The 19,365-nt window shown below is 37.4% G+C and overlaps 1 protein-coding gene across 2 annotated transcripts in view; it reads left to right on the top strand.

Moving 5' to 3' along the window:
• The window catches only part of CACNA1D (calcium voltage-gated channel subunit alpha1 D), a 277,357-nt gene that overhangs the window by 177,911 nt on the left and 80,081 nt on the right, over positions 1-19,365 (top strand). Inside the window, exons 17-29 of one of the 2 annotated variants that reach the window (XM_070738512.1) lie at positions 1,383-1,452; positions 2,025-2,097; positions 4,520-4,664; positions 5,100-5,229; positions 7,074-7,133; positions 8,572-8,678; positions 11,130-11,217; positions 12,868-12,975; positions 13,816-13,868; positions 14,356-14,502; positions 14,976-15,177; positions 15,519-15,677; positions 17,081-17,191. In XM_070738512.1, coding sequence (XP_070594613.1) covers positions 1,383-1,452; positions 2,025-2,097; positions 4,520-4,664; positions 5,100-5,229; positions 7,074-7,133; positions 8,572-8,678; positions 11,130-11,217; positions 12,868-12,975; positions 13,816-13,868; positions 14,356-14,502; positions 14,976-15,177; positions 15,519-15,677; positions 17,081-17,191 — 1,453 coding nt within the window. Of the gene's footprint in view, positions 1-1,382; positions 1,453-2,024; positions 2,098-4,516; positions 4,665-5,099; positions 5,230-7,073; positions 7,134-8,571; positions 8,679-11,129; positions 11,218-12,867; positions 12,976-13,815; positions 13,869-14,355; positions 14,503-14,975; positions 15,178-15,518; positions 15,678-17,080; positions 17,192-19,365 lie in introns of both variants that reach the window. The other variant, XM_070738513.1, reaches the window with a different exon arrangement.

The raw sequence follows: 19,365 nt of genomic DNA, 5'->3' as shown, positions 1-19,365 counted from the left end.
AGGTAATAACTCCTCACAGATTGAACGATCCTAGGTAGAGGCAGATATTTCTCTCTCTCGACATAATGAGAAAATTTAATCTTCTATGCATTACAATAACGTCTCCATTTGCCTTAACTCTCTATATCTTTTGGTGCACCATATTAATGATATGGTTGTTATCATGAACTGTATACACATTTTTTTATTTTTTTATTTTATTTATTAGATTTGTATGCCGCCCCTCTCCATACACTTGGGGCGCCTAACAACAATAATAAGACAATATAAACAAATCTAATATTTAAGTTTAAGTTAAATTAAAAAACCCTAATTTAAGAAACCAATCATACATACAAACATACCAAGCATAAATTTTATAAGCATAGGGGGAAGGGAATATCTCAATTCCCCCATGCCTGACGACAGAGGTGGGTTTTAAGGAGCTTACGAAAGGCAAGGAGGGTGGGGGCAACTCTGATCTCTGGGGGGAGTTGGTTCCAGAGGGTCAGGGCCGCCACAGAGAAGGCTCTTCCCCTGAGTCCCGCCAGATGGCATTGTTTAGTCGATGGGACCCGGAGAAGGCCAACTCTGTGGGACCTAACTGGTCGCTGGGATTCGTGCGGCAGAAGGCGGTCCCAGAGATATTCTGGTCCAATGCCATGAAGAGCTTTATAGGTCATAACCAACACTTTGAGTTGTGACTGGAAACCGATCAGCAACGAATGCAGACTGCGGAGTGTTGGTGTGACATGGGCATATTTAGGAAAGCCCATGATAGCTCTCGCAGCTGCATTCTGCACGATCTGAAGTTTCCGAACACTTTTCAAAGGTAGCCCCATGTAGAGAGCGTTACAGTAGTCAAGCCTCGAGGTGATGAGGGCATGAGTGATTGTGAGCAGTGACTCCCGGTCCAAATAGGGCCGCAACTGGTGCACCAGGCGAACCTGGGCAAACGCCCCCCTCGCCACAGCTGAAAGATGTTTCTCTAATGTGAGCTGTGGATCAAGGAGGATGCCCAAATTGCGAACCCTCTCTGAGGGGGTTAGTGATCCCCACCCCCAGGGTAATGGACGGACAGATGGGATTGTCCTTGGGAGGCAACATAGTAAGATAGGAACAGGCATTATTTTATATATTATAATATTTAAGTTATGGGTACATCTCTGAATGTTTTACTGCACATCCATCTAAAAAATGCTTTCCTAAATTATTCTAAATTGTGCAATATTATTGAACATAACGCAAAATAAAATAAGGCTGTAAGATAAATTTTTATTCTGTCTCTATTTTGCTTCTGCTTTAAATATTCTTTTTCCCCAGTTTTATTACAATCATTCATTGATGATAATTCTGAATCTTTTATCATTTCCCCCATGGTTTTGTTTTTATGGTTCTTGTAGAAAAGAAAGTTTGGATGCTAAAAAGGGGGACAAACCAGAGGGTGAACCAAAGAAGGCCAAAGATACTAAGGTACTTAAGATCTACTCATCTTTTATAAGGAAGCTCTTCAGCTCAGGAATATACTGATACCCATTTAATCCTAACAACCTTATCCTCGATATTGACTCATGTTTATTGTCTCTTCTTGTGATAAGTAAATTGGATATATGTCATAGCTGGTCTTGATTTCTTCTTAATGTATATTTAAATGAAGATTTGATTCCCATTTTCATCTTGACTTTATAGTAAACAAGGGTCTTTGATGGTCTCCAAGCTTTGTAGTAGCGGTCTGATGTTGACAAGATGTCATCTGTCTTAATAATAATTAAATGAAAGGGTTTGGTTTGAAAAAAAGATACAATTTGAGTTAATGATAGAGATATTAGGTATATTTCACATGGTATAGATTCTGCGGACCCTCTGAATTAATATTAATTTTATTCATTTACTTATTCAGACAGAATTCTTGATTTTAAAAATTGTAACCTTGGGCATTCCCAAATGAAAGAAACAGATGAAGAAGTGGCCTGAAATTAGCAACCTGTACCAGTTTACTCTGCTACTTTCCTCTTTTTGAAATGTTTACTTTTCTGTTTCTTGAGGTTACAATAAATGAATATGTAGAAGGAGAAGAAGAAGAAGACAAAGATCCATATCCACCTTGTGATATCCCAGGTACCAGCTGACTTTTGCACACTGTCAGAAAGACATATTGTGTCAAATGTATCATAATGCAAAAAATTCCAATTTCATTAACACGATTTTTTAAAAAAAGAATTGGATTAAATATATAAACAGTGCCAAATTATAAGATTGTGTAATATGAATTCTAAATCTAATGCATACACACCTATGAACATTATCTCGAGGCTATGCATTTTCACTCTATGAAATGCAAATAGTGTCCATTGGAATGATGCAATTATTTCCCTCCTCCATTATAGTCCCATACTATTCTGAAGAGTCCCCTGACTTTTAAAAAAGCCTTTTTGGGGGCTGGGGAAATGAAAAAGTGTCTGAAGATATTCTAGCACTAGTAATCCTTGGTTAACACAATCTTTATAAGCAATCTAATATCTTCTGCATAGCCTTAAATTGGATTTTAAAAATATACAGTCACAAACACCATCAAAGTTTTTCCTGCAATAATTCCTTCTTCCCCATAGCAAGACCCTTCTTCCTGTTGGATTCAGAAACAAAAGGCCAAATGGCTAAAATATATTTCTGGATTTTTCTACCCTTAATATAAGGGCTAGCATTGCAATTGCATCTGCAGAGGATTTACCAATAGTTAGGAGCCAATATATATATCACCTTTTTACAACTTAATGGTTTTACCAATGAATAGATTGCAAATTGTCATTCAGACATGGTATTTAAATATATTACAATTCTTGAACTCCAAAGAGTGCTGAAATTAACATGTTTCAATGCCTTCCCAACAGCTATATTCGGAGCAAATATAAAAGTTCCACATAACAGATTGAGCTCCCATTACTTGTCCCACCTTCTGCCAACCTAGAAGTTTGAAAGTATAAAATAGGGACTACTATTTTGGGAAGGTAACAGCCTTCCATGCCCCTTCAGCATTTAGTCATGCTGGCCACAAGACCATGGAGACATCTTCGGACAGTGCTGACTCTTCAGCTTACAGGTGGCACATGGAGCCGTATCTGCTGGTATGTGAGCTGTTGCCCTATCTCAGCTCCAACGTGCATGTATGTGCTAGCCAGCTGATTTTTAGCTCACACAGAGGCTCTGGGAGGGTGTTTTTGGCTTCCAGAGAGCCTCCGGGGGAATGGGGAGGGCATTTTTTCCCTCCCCCGGCTCCCGGCAAGCCTTTGGAGCCTGGGGAGGGTGAAACACAAGCCTACTGGGCCCACCAGAAGTTGAGAAACTGGCCATTTCTGGCCTCCGGGGGGCGGGAGAAGCTGTTTTTGCCCTCCCCAGGCATTGAATTATGGGTGTGGGCACTTGTGCATGTGCGATAGTGTGCGCCCATGTTCTTTTGGCACCCGAGGAAAAAAAGGTTTGCCATCACTGCCCTAGAGTCAGAAATGACTAGCATGCATCGGCGGGGGGACCTTTACCTTATTTTATAAAAGTTCCTGATGAGCTAAGATTGTACCCTTGTGGAAGACGACCCATTGAATATATTAACTTGCATTTCCGTTTCTTAACCCCATATTTGCTGAAGTTCCTAATCAGTTCTGATTGATTTCAGGTACAGCTGCTCGTGTCACACCAATATGATTCAATTTCCTCGAATTTAGAAAATTTCCCTGAAATTGTTTATACATTGTTTTCATGACTTTGATGATATGGCTGGAATTTTATGTGGTTTTTTTTCATCTTACCTGAAATAGAACTTACTTAACCTGTGGGATCCTGGTTAGTTATTCTAATAAAGAATAAGAAATGTTAAACTCAGAAGGAAGGAGCAGATAGCCAAAAAGCATTGCTGTCAGCCAGAAGCTATAGAGATGCTGTGGAGCTAATTTGACATTTTTTCAACATGACAATGTAATTGTACTGTACAGTGGTACCTCTACCTAAGAACGCCTCTACTTATGAACTTTTCTAGATAAGAACCGGGTGTTCAAGATTTTTTTGCCTCTTCTCAAGAACCATTTTCCACTTATAAATCTGAGCCTCCGAAACTGTAACCGGAAAAGGTGGGGAGAAGCCTCTGTGGGGCCTCTCTAGGAATCTCCTGGGAGGAAACAGGACCAGAAAAGGCAGGGAGAAGCCTCTGTGGGGCCTCTCTAGGAATCTCCTGGGAGGAAGCAGGGCCTCCACCCTCCCTGTGGTTTCTCCAGTCGCACACATTATTTGCTTTTACATTGATTCCTATGGGAAAAATTGCTTCTTCTTACAAACTTTTCTACTTAAGAACCTGGTCACGGAACGAATTAAGTTTTTAAGTAAAGGTACCACTGTATTCTGTTGAAAAGTTCCAGAAATATTATTTCATTTAACATTTACATATATATTTATATTTAATATATAGATCTTGCTGGCTATTTTGAACATGGAATTTTCTCAGAATTATGTTTTAATTTACTTTGTAATAAAAAAAAGTTTTACTATAAAGTAGGTGGAGAGGAAGAAGAGGAAGAAGAAGAAGAGCCAGAAGTACCTGCAGGTCCCCGACCCCGAAGAATATCTGAACTTAATATGAAGGAGAAGATGACACCAATTCCTGAAGGCAGCTCCTTCTTTATTTTCAGCAGTACAAACCCGTAAATAACCTTTTAAAGTATATCCCTTGAAATGATTCTCCCCCCCCCAAATAAAATGATAACACATAATAACTAAAGGTTCTGCTGATTTATGTACCACAAGACTGAATCTAAAATTAAATATTTTTTTATCATGGAATTTGTTTTCAAATCAAACTCCTGAAATGTTTGGGTTTTAAACATGCCAAACGAGAATGCTTTAAATGTTGCAAATTGTGCTTTAATATTATCCAAAATATAATAGCTTTACAATAAAATAGAAGCAGTGTTCTATTACATTTATAGTTTTTCTGAATTATCAACACAGTTAATAAAGTGCAGATTTCCACATTAGTGATATTCAGATGAGCATTTTTTTTGCCTTTGTTTATAATTTAGGAGTAATTAACCTGCCAGTCGTAACATAATATTCCATTTTCTTTTCTGGTTCTTCAGGATTCGAGTGGGTTGTCATAGATTAATCAATCACCATATTTTTACCAACCTCATTCTTGTCTTCATCATGCTCAGTAGTGCTTCCCTTGCAGCAGAAGACCCTATTCGCAGTCATTCTTTTCGAAATAATGTAAGAAAAAATAGATTTTACAAACAACCTGTATGTATGAGCCTCTTAAATTGTGTCTTTAAAAGCAAACTAATCCATGAACATCTCAAAAGATGGCATCATCTAGCTGATCTTAGTTGATCCTGTGAGACCTGGTTATTGTTTTCAAGCAGCTGAAATTTCCAGAAATGTAGGTTTACATTATTTAAATTAATAATTCCTTCAGTCTCCCACAATATGGTACAAGTAGCAATAGCAATAGCAATAGCACTTAGACTTATATACCACTTCATAGTGCTTTTACAGCCCTCTCTAAATTTACAGAATCAGCATATTGCCCCCAACAATCTGGGTCCTCCTTATATCCACTGAGATTTGAACTGCCGAACTGCAGCTAGCTATCAGCTGAAGTAATCTGCAGCGCTGCACTCTAACCACTGCACCACCTCAGTTCATATAATATAATGCAATATATAACCTGCCTATAATTTGTGAATTACGTATGCTTTCTTGGTGTGTGGGTGTGGGTGTTTCAAATTACATTCAAATTTACTGACACTCTGTATGTGAAGGTTCCTCATGATTGTACATTTCCACCCATTTGTCAATTCAGTGAAGCGATGGATGTGATGTGCCGGTGCCTGGAAGGCGTCAGGGTCTGGATGGGAGTCAATAGGCTCAAGCTCAACCCCGACAAGACTGAGTGGTTATGGGTTCTGCCTCCTAAAGACCATACCATCTGTCTATCTTTGGAATGGGGGGGGGGGAAATAACCCCTTAGATAGGGTCGCAACTTGGGTGTCCTAGATCCGCAGCTGAGATTAGATCAACATCTCTCATCTGTGGCTAGGGGGACTTTTGAGCAAGTTCGTCTTGTGCACCAGTTGCGACCCTATCTAGACCAGGAGGCTCTTCCCACTGTCACTCATGCTCTCATTACCTTACGCCTTGATTATTGCAATGCGCTCTACATGGGGCTACCCTTGAAGAACATTCAGAGACCACAACTGGTTCAAAATGCATCCGTGCAAGCCATAGTGGGTATACTAAGGTACACCCATATCACTCTAACTCTCTGCGAGCTGCATTGGCTACCAATTGGTTTCCAGACGCAATCCAAAGTGTTGGTTATTACCTTTAAAGCCCTGCATGGCTCAGGACCAGTCAACTTATGGGATCGCCTGCTACCTCATACTTCCCAGCAGCCAATAAGGGCCCACAGAGTCAGCCTTCTCCAGGTCCCATCTGCCAAACAATGTCTGCTAGGGGGACCATGGGAAAGGGCCTTCTCCATGGTAGCTCCAACCTTTTGGAACCACCTGCCCCCAGAAATCCACACTACCTGTATGCTACCAGCCTTCCAGAAAACCATGAAGACCTGACTTTTCCCGAGGGCTGGGTTCATGAATGACTGACTGTATGTATGTATGTATGTATGTATGTATGTATGTATGTATGTATGTATGTATGTTATTTTAGGGTTATTTTTGTTTCTATTGTCTTATTTCTGATATTGTAACATTTTATACTATTTTAAATGTTGTTAGCCACCCAAAGTCCACTGGAATTAGCCACATTCACACACAGAGAATCTTTAATCTTTACCAAAGATTAAAGATTCTGTGTGTGTGAATGTGGCTAATCTTTTTAAAAAAGCTACATAGCTTGATTTTGAATGGCGTTTGGAAGTTGGACACTAACTTAGGCACCATAAGGAAATCCAAGGCATATAGTAGATTTGAAAGTTGAAAAACTCCCATAAGAAGACAGTATTTCTAGAATGTATATATGAATATATATCCAAAATTGTAAATTCTAACATGAGCTCTTGTAAACAAATGTCTCTGGCATCTTATGCTTTGCAGATACTTGGTTACTTTGACTATGCTTTCACAGCCATCTTTACTGTGGAAATCCTTTTAAAGGTAATTAATTGTTCATTGATCCTTATTAACTCAAACACAACTTCAGCAATAAAGTCTGTTACCTTTTGTTTACCTTCCATATTACTTACGCAGATAGGATACTTTTTAATTACTGTTTTAATATACTTTTCAAACCTTTGGGTCCATATCGAAGTTCCTTTTTATCATTACATGAATTTGGTAGTTTATTTTAAACCTTTTGTTTTTAAAATATGTCAGAAGAAGGAAAACACATCTCTCTGTGATGGATTTCCCTCCTTCCTTTTCTCTGGTTTTTAAAAAGAAAGATCATAAAAGAACGTAAATTTTCAGAAGAGGAATGTGTTATTTTGCATTGCTTTTTGTGAAATAGATTTACACAGAGCTTAAAAGAATATATCACTATGTTCTTGCATAGCAATGTTGTGCTTTTCAAGAACATATATCACTATGTTCTTTCAACGTATAAGAGTGTTTTTCCATACTTTAAGTACAGAAGTATGCAACCTTTTTTCCTCCAAAAGGTACAGTTGGCCTATAAGAAAATCTCTGCAAAAACGTGGATAGGACCAAAAGAAAAATAATAGCTATGATATGATTATTCGTGATAAATTTTCAGTTTTTTATTAAGATTATAACTTATTACAAACTATCACTTCTTTTGGGGAGAAATACAAGTTGTATAACCATGTTCTAAGAAACCCGTTCTATGTACAAACCTAAAACTAAAATGTTTAGCAGGTACATTATGTAAGCATGAAAGCCTTTGATAGTGAACAAATTATTGTTTTGAGATGTTGGTATTGAATTTTATTTAGTAATTGAGTGACATTTGAAAATGCTGTGACATAGTATTAGCATTGGCATTGGACCAGAATACCTCCGGAACCGCCTACTACCGCACGAATCCCAGCGGCCGATAAGGTCCCACAGAGTTGGCCTTCTCCGGGTCCCGTCGACTAAACAATGTCATCTGGCGGGCCCCAGGGGAAGAGCCTTCTCTGTGGCGGCCCCGGCCCTCTGGAATCAACTCCCCCCGGAGATTAGAACTGCTCCCACCCTCCTCGTCTTCCGTAAACTACTTAAGACCCATTTATACCGCCAGGCAGGGGGGATTTGAGACACCTTTCCCCCAAGCTTATTATAATTTATGTTTGGTATGTATGTGCTGTTTGGTTTTTAATTGATAGGGTTTTTTAGTTTTTTCTTAATATTAGATTTGTGCCTGTACAATATTGTTTTATCGCTTGTTGTGAGCCGCCCGAGTCTTCGGAGAGGGGCGGCATACAAATCTAATAAATTATTATTATTTATTATTATTAGATCAAGATTTCTTATTTTAAGAGAGGGATCCCCTTGTTCTTTGCATTCTGAATGATATAGAAAACAATATACATCCTCTGGAGATATTTTGTAAAGAACCGATAAATGATTCAAACTGTAACTATTATGTTTTCAGCTGACCGTGTTTGGAGCCTTCCTTCATAAAGGGTCTTTCTGCAGGAATTATTTTAACTTGCTAGACTTGCTAGTAGTGGGTGTTTCCCTTGTGTCATTTGGCATTCAGTAAGTATTGTTCATTTTGTTTGTTTTTTACTGTGTTCATTTATGACTTGAATATAAACAGTACTATTTCTTATTGTACGGAAATTGTCATATCTTGTGGACTTAGCATCCTGTTTCAACCTTGACGGTTAATAGATTGTATTTCCCCCTTTCTCTGTATACTGTATTTTGAGAAAAAGAAATCATAGGTATTTTTCAATATCTAGAATTCTATTTCAATAACTTACAAATTATTATAATCTAGATGAGTCCAGATTTTCTGACAAATGTTTTAGTCTACTTTTTTACAATCAAACTTACACCTTCAATTTCATGCATGTTTCATCACTTTCATTAAGTCCTGTTACATGATTTCCCATTCTTATTGTAGTGTCACAAGCAGACAACATATTTTTCTTTCATATCATTCATTAATTCATGTTCTTTACTATTTCTCCATTTGATATTTCAAATTACAATATGGTGCTTGGTGTGGTCATTAGCCATGGGCCTATAGATACTAGATCCTAATTTCTACCAATGAGGATGGGTTGATTGATTGATTGATTGATTGATTGATTGATTGATTAATAGGATTGCTATGCTACCCTATTCCTCAGAGTCAGGGTGGTATAGAAAGCCAGACTTTTCAATAATATTTTTAATAAGACAGAGAAAACGTACGTGTGGTAGATATCCCAGTATTCCTTCATAATGGTAAGGATAGAACTGATCAGTAGGGGCAGATTTTGACTGGGATGCCACAAGGGCACCCAATTTTCCAATTCTAATGCAAATATGTTTGTGGTATTTTGAGAGTAAGGATGGGATTAACTAAATTTTTGTGTATTTTCTATCACCCCATGTTAGCATGTTATGCTTAGGCTGTTTAAACCACTCTTATATAGGTTTTCCATTTTAATCACATTTATTCAATTGCACTGCATATTACCTCCAATATATTTCACAAGTTGTCATTTAGAGATTATATTTATTTTGTTATTAGCATTTTAATTATACTGTGCTTTTATTGTGGAACTCCTTTGAGAGTCAAATAAGAGGGATGATTACAACTGTATGTGTATGATTGGTTTTAATTTGTGGTGTTTTTTTAAATTAATTTAAATATTGGATTTGTTTTTCATTGTATTGCTATTGCTGTGAACCGCCCCGAGTCTGCGGAGAGGGGCGGCATACAAATCTGATTAAACTAAACTAAACTAAACTGTAAAAGGACAGACCAAAAGGAGGATTAATACACCCTCAATAGCCCTCAATAGCCCTTAATAGCCCTTAATAGCCCTCAATTTATAGCAGTTTGTTTAATGAACATTCAAAACACTTATTACTGTTTTTCACACTTGTGACCATAGTTCCCTCTAAGCTGAGCAGTGATTAAGCTAAACTAAACTAAACTAAACTAAACTGTAAAAGGACAGACCAAAAGGAGGATTAATACACCCTCAATAGCCCTCAATAGCCCTTAATAGCCCTCAATTTATAGCAGTTTGTTTAATGAACATTCAAAACACTTATTACTGTTTTTCACACTTGTGACCATAGTTCCCTCTAAGCTGAGCAGTGAGCAATCGCTCACTTAAAAATCATCATCAACTCAGAGTTTTTCAAACCTGCCCAGAATTCGAGAGGGAAAAAGTGAGAGGGAAAGAGTGCCGCCCAGTCCCGAAGGGACTGCCGCTCAGACACTATACTTTTCCGCCCACCCCAGAAAAAAATTAGAGGGGACATTGCTTGTGACACTGTGACCCCCCTGATAGAAATTTGGATGCTTGGCAATTGCTTAAGGTTTATGAAGGTTGCCATATCCCGGGGTCATGTAAGCATCTTTTATGATCTTCTGACAAGCAAAGTCATTGAGGAAGCCAGATTCACTTAACAACCATGTTATTAACAACTGCAGCGATTCACTTAATAGCTATGGCAAGAAAGGTCATAAAATGGGGCAAATCTCACTTAACAACTGTCTCACTTAGCAACAGAAATTTGGGGCACAGTTGTTAAGTCCAGGACTACCTTTATTGTTGTGGTTTTTATTATTACTTTAAGTCTTCTATAATATGTAGACTAAGAAATAAAAAAGGCAAATATTTTTTATTATTTTCTCTATATACTGTATTACCTCAATAAATAAGAATAAGCAAAAATTGGGGAAATTGCATATCTATTAAAAACCTGGATGTGAACAATTGTGTGTTGCCGTATACATTATTTTATTCATTTTACTTAGGAATGGCTTGCTAAGGTGTTATCCATTCCAAGAGATTTTTTGCATCAAAGAGATTAGAACAGCAGGGAGGGGAGGGGCCCTATCAGTATTTTTTCCTGGAAACAAATTACATTTTAGAATTAATGGGCAGCTATATGCATGAATATTACTTAGCCTTATCATATTAATTGAGTAGCATTAAGTCATGTGAAACTAATGTATTATTTACTTTACTTTTCATCTAGATCAAGTGCTATATCAGTTGTGAAGATTCTGAGAGTTTTAAGAGTCTTAAGACCATTAAGGGCTATTAACAGAGCAAAAGGACTTAAGGTTTCTATCTGAATTTTCTTTGAAAAGTGTATATTCTGTTTATAAATAAAATCTAATATGTCAATTAAGTCAACAGAGATTACCTTAAAAATGCCTAAAGGACTATTAGCTCAAATAAATCCAGAATTCCATCTGTATCATTCTGAGCTTCCTATTGGTTTTAATAATGCCTTTCAATTGGTTTTAATAATGCCTTTCTCTTTTTCCAAATATTTTTAACTAATAGACTTTTTGTCATATACAGTGATCCCTCGATTTTCGCGATCTCGATCTTCGCGAAACGCTATATCGCGATTTTTCAAAAAATATTAATTAAAAATATTTTCCCACCCGATGACGTCACTCTCTTCCTTTCTCATCTTTCTTTCTCTCTCTCTTTCTCTATCTTGCTTCTTCCTCTCTCACACTCTCTTCCTCCCTCTCTCATCTCTTTCTTTCCTTCTCTCTCTTTCTCTATCTCTCCCCCTCTTGCTCTCGAGCGGCGGGCGGTGGGCGAGCGGCGGGCGGGCAGCAGCGAGGAGCCGAAGATCGGGGTTTCCCCTTTGCGTGGGCGGTGGGGAAGACCCAGGGAAGGTTCCTTTGGCCGCCCAGCAGCTGATCTGCTTGGCAGCGCCGCAGCAGCGAGGAGCCGAAGATCGGGGTTTCCCCTTTGCGTGGGCGGTGGGGAAACCCCGATCTTCAGCTCCTCGCTGCTGCGGTGCTGCCGAGCAGATCAGCTGCTGGGCGGCCGAAGGAACCTTCCCTGGGTCTTCCCCGCCGCCCACGCAAAGGGGAAACCCCGATTTTGGCTCCTCGCTGCTGCGGCGCTGCCGAGCAGATCAGCTGCTGGGCGGTGGAAGGAACCTTCCCTGGGTCTTCCCAGGTGCGGAAGTAAAAACACCATCTGCGCATGCGCGGCCGTGGGGAAAAAAAGGGCACGCATGCGCAGATGGTGTTTTTACTTCCGCACCACTATATCGCGAAAAATCGATTATCACGAGGGGTCTTGGAACGGAACCCTCGCGATAATCGAGGGATCACTGTATTCCTGCATTTTCTCTTTCATCTCATTCTCTCCAAGTCTTCGGAGAGGGGCGGCATACAAGTCTAATAAATTATTATTATTATTATTATTATTATTATTATTATTATTATTATTATCATCGTCATCATCATCATCTAGAATTCTTTGTAACTCTTGTTTCTGAATTCCACTAGTGGTTTGGTTGTACTATTTCTTGAACCAATTCTTGATCTTAACTTATCTAAAAGAGATGTTAATTTTGAGTCTACCTAGGAACAAAATCTATTTTTTCATATTTTCTAGCAATGAAAATTTGAGATCCTAATTATATTCCTTGGGAGTAAGCCTTGTCGAGCTCAAGTTCAATAGAATTTGTTTTAGACATATTTAATACTGTTTAATAGTGAGAATGAATTTGTGGAATGTAAGATGTCTTTTTTCTATTGTATCCCTATTTTGAGTATAGAATTAATGTAATTTAAAATATCAAGTGAAACCTTGTATTGATATCTTAAAAATGAAGTGCTATTTTATTAAGCAAAGTGATTACATACCTAGTGAAAATTGAACTGATATTTCTTTCTTTCTTTCTTTCCTTCCTTCCTCTCTCTGTCCCACCCACCCTCTCTCTCTCTCTCTCTCCCCAGCATGTTGTTCAATGTGTCTTTGTTGCCATTCGAACTATTGGTAATATCATGATCGTTACAACGCTACTACAGTTCATGTTTGCTTGTATTGGTGTCCAGCTCTTTAAGGTAAGAACAAGGGGCAAAAAATCAAGAGCATAGTAAAATCAAATGAAAAATAAAAATTGGTCTTGAAAATAATTTCTCATGAAGCTTGTTGAAGTTCGGCAGAGATACTTGAACATTTTTGAAATAGAAATGGTACTCTATATTCTATCTGTTCTGCCAGCGTGTTTCAACCACCCATAATTACAAGGTAATTAGTCCAGGAAGACACACACCACACGATAAAAAGGAAAACCCAAATTTTTTTATAAACACTAAAACAGAAACAGCTCCCTTTTTAAATGTCAAAGGGATTTTCTGGTACACACAAGGCACAGGTTAAATGCAATCCAATTGCTCACCCAATAACTGGGAAATTGAGTCCAATTCTAAAGTCCAGAGAGTCCACGCACAATCTTGAACAGCACAAAAACCACGATCTTGACGAAACAATGAATCAGATAAACTGCCATGAGGCTAAAACACCAAGCTGCATTTTTATCTGTAGCACTAATTACAGCAGCCCCACCCAACCACAGGTGGCCTCATTTTCTCTTGTAATAATCCTTCAGTTGTTGTCTCCTATGCATCACTCTACGCATGTGTGGATGTGTCATTAATTCTTGTTCAGAATCCAGGGATGGTACAGATGATTGATCTCCTCCTGGGCTGTCTGCCAAACTCCCCTCTTCCCTGTCACTCACGCTTCCTTGGTCAGAGGAGGCTTCGTCTGCAGATTCCATCGGGAGCAAAACAGGCCTGCGGCATGTGGATGTTTCCCCCACATCCACCTGCATATTCCTTGGGGCAGGAGCTGGGCCAGAGCTAACCACAACACTATCACTATGCTTTTTTTATATACAGGGAAAATTTTATCGATGCACAGATGAAGCAAAGCAAAATCCTGTGGACTGCCGGTAAGAATGTTTTCCTATCTGAATTTTTTAGATAGCAAAAAACCGGGAAGCTTTTGGATCTCCAAAGGTTGCTGAGAAGCAATGTAATTCCTAAGATTAAGACTTTTGATGGAATATAACTCTTCAAGTACCTAGTAGACCCAAAGGTAACTGAATGTCTTCAATGGGACTACAGCTATGTGGAGGGAAGCATACAGTGTGGCATCCTAAGGTTCCGTCTTGGGCCCAATACTCTTGGTGCTCTCTGAGCTTTCTTGCTTTTTTGCAGACATTTCATTACTCAAACTAGGTAACCTCATCAGTGGTAGTCATACAAATACAATAGAAATACCAGCAAAGGTGGAAATATTTCAGTGAGCTATAAGATCCCCCATTATTAATTAGGGTTACTAAAACATGCAAAGGATTGTCAGGTGCAAGGAAATTTGAAAATAATTCTCAGTTACCCTAGTAACAATCTTCTTTTCCCCCCAACTCATTTCAATAGGGGAATATTTATTGTTTATAAAGATGGAGATATGGACAGCCCAATGGTGAGAGAGAGACAATGGCAGAACAGCGATTTCAACTTTGATAATGTCCTTACTGCTATGATGGCTCTTTTTACTGTTTCTACTTTTGAGGGCTGGCCTGCGTAAGTGTATCATTTACAAAAGAGTTTGTTTTGTTTTGTTTTGACTAACTTTTCCAGAAATGATAGATTTCTGTTCAGGTTTCTTTTTCTATGACTGGGATTCTTAGAAATGCTGTTGCCTTGATGTAATGAACATGTACCATTTTATAGGTGCAATATGTTACAGAGCTATACTGTTTAATAGAGCAGGGAATATAAACATCTAGATTTTAAACATACTGTACATGTGATTAAAATATTTAGCAGTCCTTCATATTTCCATTGTTGATGCTACCACCAGGATTACAGCTCACATTGCAAATAAAACTGAACATGCTTTAAATCATATTTCAATGGCAGGCATCTTGCCCTCTTGTTCCATGACCAGAAAAGGATCTTTGTTCCAAAATATACCTTTGAATATTGAAACCAGAATTAGAAATTGTTGCTTTCATGATGTTAGAATCCATTGTTCATTTCTCTTTAATCTGCAGGCTTCTTTATAAAGCTATAGACTCAAATGGAGAGAACATGGGTCCGGTTTACAATTACAGAGTGGAAATCTCTATTTTTTTCATCATCTACATCATTATTATTGCTTTCTTCATGATGAACATATTTGTTGGCTTTGTCATTGTCACATTCCAAGAACAGGGAGAACAAGAATACAAAAACTGTGAACTTGACAAAAATCAGGTAATAAAACAACACCTATTTAAATGTTATAAACAAATATATAATGATTTTCAGAATTCTGATGTTTCCTTTCTTGCCATTACTAAGCAAATTTTGAGCTACGGATCTAAGAGCCAGTTTTAAGCATGGAATTTAACATTATATTGCGACTACAGTCCAGTTCCCCCCTATGTTTGGAATGCATCTTTCCTTCTGACTCGGGCTATGGGATGTAACTATTAATATAATGGAACTGTTCACGAATGGATTTGTTTCTGAAATAAAAACTTGAATCACAGACAGATAGTTCTGGACAAGATTGCAGTTTCTGTTTATGATGTTGATATTTCTACTATTTTCAGCGTCAGTGTGTAGAATATGCTTTGAAAGCCCGGCCGCTGCGTCGATATATTCCAAAAAATCCTTACCAGTACAAATTCTGGTATATGGTGAACTCTACTGTCTTTGAATATATCATGTTTGTCCTCATCATGCTCAACACCCTTTGCTTGGCTATGCAGGTAGGAATGAAACACAGTGCCACTTTACCTAAGGAAATTGGGTATGGTCATTTTATTTTACGATTAATTTATTTCTCTCACTTTATTTAGAATTATCTTCTATACTTGTTTATTTAGAATTATCCTGCACGTGATTAACATTTCCTACAGATTTAGAAACACTGAAAAATGGCACACAGAAAAGTTTCAGAAACTTTTCTCTGTGCTTGCTTGCAACAGTGGATTTCGTCTGTAGTTTTGGAATTACTTTTTTTTTTAACTAAAAACTTAAGAAAATTAATTTTAGTTTTATTATTTACAAGAGCGGTGGTGGCGCAGTGGTTAGAATGCAGTTCAGGTTTCACCAGGTTCAAGGTTTACTCAGCCTTCCATCCTTCCGTGATCGGTAAAATGAGGACCCAGATTGTTGGGGCCAATATGCTGATTTAGAGAGGGCTATAATACATTGTAAAATGGAATATAAGTCTCAGGGCTATTGCTATTGCTACAAGAATATATCTTACATCAAAAGCACAATGTCTGCTCTATGGACTGTGGAATGAGGAGTAGTATGTACCATTGACTTATATCAGCTTCAACTTGTTTCACAGTAAATTGAAAAATGGAGAGACAACAGTACTTTTGGCCACATTTATAATTGTCATCAAATTCTCCAGGCCACCCTAGAAAGTCTATTCCATAAGGGATTTTTTAATTCATTAATGATTGAATGAATGAATGAATGAATGAATGAATGAATGAATGAATGAAGCTTTCTTGACTTCATTCACCTAGAATTCAGGATACGATTGAACATTTAATTGACATGGGTATTTTTAAGATAATGGGAAAAGTGACTTAATAAATGTTGAGAGCAATTATTTCCTAATATTGGGAGAAATAATATCTTGTTATAGGGAACAATAATTACTTCAATGTCAATATGTTATTTCACAGCAAATTTAGAAAGAGATAAAAAATAAATGCTATTTTTAGCTGGGCAATTAAAGGTTTTCATATCTGGATTGTTTATTTGTTTATATTCAATCTCACTTTTATTATTTTTTATAAATAACTCAATGTGACAAACAGCTAATACACTTTCCTCCTTCTATTTTCCTCACAACAACCACCCTGTGAGGTGGATTGAGTTGAGAGAGAATGACCAGTCCAAAGTCACACAGCTGGCTTTTGTGCCTAAGTAAGGAGAGACTAGAATACACTGCCTCCTGGGTTTTAGCCTTTATGCTGCACTTTCCAAACTTCTCCTTGTGAAGTATTAACAACATAGAATTTCATATTAATTGCTTTAGTAGAATTATTTGCAATAGAGTGTTAGAGATATTGTTTTGTTTATTTTGATTGCCTGAAAAAATATTTACCGGTAGTTATAGTAATAATTTCCTCATTTGTTTTCTTCATAGCACTATGGACAGTCTAAACTTTTTAATGATGCAATGGATATTCTGAATATGGTGTTTACTGCAGTGTTTACTGTTGAAATGGTTCTGAAACTCATCGCATTTAAACCGAAGGTAAGAGCTTATTTAGGATTTAATTAGCATCTTAATTAATTAGTTGCTTCTTTTTAATTTACAAGTATTTTTTGCTTGGATCAGCACACATAAGTGTAGGTAAATGTTCGTTTTTCATAGTTAATCATGAGAAATACAATATCTTCACCAGAAATCTTAAATCTGATAACAACGTTTATGCAGCTGCAGGAAATAAAATGTAGAAACATTATTTTTTTAAAAAAGAAAATGCATTGCTGGTAATATAGAAATAAGGAGTATATTAATGTTATAAACCCCTATTTTTTCTGGTAGTTCTGAACATATATTACTCTCCCAAACATATTGAATGTCAATGTCAAGGCATGTTTAACCATTGTAGTACTATAACACAAAACAGGCAGTGTCCTTACATCATACATTTCAGAGATTTTAAAAAATATATAATTTGGGCAACTATAACAGGTGTATGTTTTTAGGTGGGCATTGACACATTTTGGAAGCAGCGTAGCTTATGAACAGTTTGCAAATAAACAAATGGACTCCAGAAATTTAACATGATTCCCCTCCCCCCAATTCTCAATTATTATCCAAAAATAACAATTTGGATTTAAGCCCTTATCAAATTTTTATTTTGGCGATGGATCCAACCTGATCCCAGGCTTTGCAGATGTATAATAGTTTCTGCCATTCATCATGTAGTCAGTTATACTTTGAAGTAGGAATGAAACCACGTAGTCTCTCATAACTGATGAAAATCTGGTCCTCTAATATCCACATGATGAATGGAGATGAACCTCTATTAGAAAACAAGCTCTTCCATATAAGGCCACATATGGATTCAGAATGTCTGTTGAGCCAAGAGTCTCAACTTTGTCAATAGCTGCTTGAGCTTAGAAATTCTTTTCCAGATGGGCATACCTCATTCACAGAAGTCATTGGGGGCTTAGCCCTGCAACTTTCCAATGAGGGAATGAGGGACATCATCATGCTTTATACTACAAGCCATCCCACTACTTGTTTTCCAATTTTAAAAAAAACGGAATACCATAAATTATTTGCAAAGTTCATGAGATCATGTAAATCAAGAAATTCTGTAACCAAGTGTGGAATTATTTTTCCTTGCCATTTTCTGTCAGATTTGTGTGCCAAAAAAGAAAAGATACCTAGTAAGTAATGACATCCTTGGTTATTGCAGTGATGAAGGTTATGAGATGTGTGATGCAAGTTTACTTGCTGTGACTTGTCCATATATTGCATTTTTCCCTTTTCCAGAGTCATCTCGATTTCTTTCACTTGTGTTCTTATTTGTATTTGCTTGCTTTGCCCCTACCCGTTGCTGAAAACAATATTGAGCATGGGAAAGGTGTACCTTAATTGATTAATATGTGACATGCAGTTTAAAATTCCAATAATCTTATGCTGACTTAGTAAGAAGGGGCTCATTCAAGCATTTTCTCGTTAAGGATTGGCGAGCATTTTGGAGTGTCCAGAGAATTTAATTTTTTTAAAGAGTCATATAAGCTCATTTAAACTGCCCCTAGATCTGTGTGTTGGCCATTAGTTTCACACTTATCCTTATAATTTCTTACATTGTATGTCAAAGTGACTTTGTTCAATTTTAAATTCATTTTGGGCATTATTAATCATACACAATATTAGAAGGATCTTATTTTAGTGCTGGAACACTTGCTTTTGGGCAGAAGATCTGTGATTTAATCCTTAGCCCTTTTAATATATCTGGGGAATTTTTCCTTTTGGAAACCTTTCAAAACTATTAGACAAGTTATCTATTCATATCACATAACTGATCCAAACCATTTCTGCCCAAAGTGCAGCCATCTTTTGTAGGAAGCTCAGCTACTACAAAACTGTCTTTGAAACTGTTGGCAAGCTCCCAACTATACTGGCTCTATTTTAGGTTAAAACTACCCCTTTCAACCTATGACTGAGCATAGGCGTTCTCCCAACATAGTATACTAACTATAGACCCTACCAATGATGAGTTACGCATGCCATGTGAACACAGCCAAAGGTTTAAAAAACACATACTCTGATGGAAAATGGTCTGGCATTGTGTAAGCCATTGAGATCCTATCTACATGGTGAGATTTGGAGTGATTCTGCTTAAAACACAGGGCAATTTTTGGACATTTCTTTATTTATGTTTGGTGTTACAACATATTAGTTTGCAG

The sequence above is a fragment of the Erythrolamprus reginae genome, chromosome 2 (assembly GCF_031021105.1).
Source record: "Erythrolamprus reginae isolate rEryReg1 chromosome 2, rEryReg1.hap1, whole genome shotgun sequence".
NCBI classification, from domain to species: domain Eukaryota; kingdom Metazoa; phylum Chordata; class Lepidosauria; order Squamata; family Dipsadidae; genus Erythrolamprus; species Erythrolamprus reginae.
Note: the sequence above shows the minus strand (reverse complement) of the source record. Positions and strands in the feature narration are given on the sequence as shown.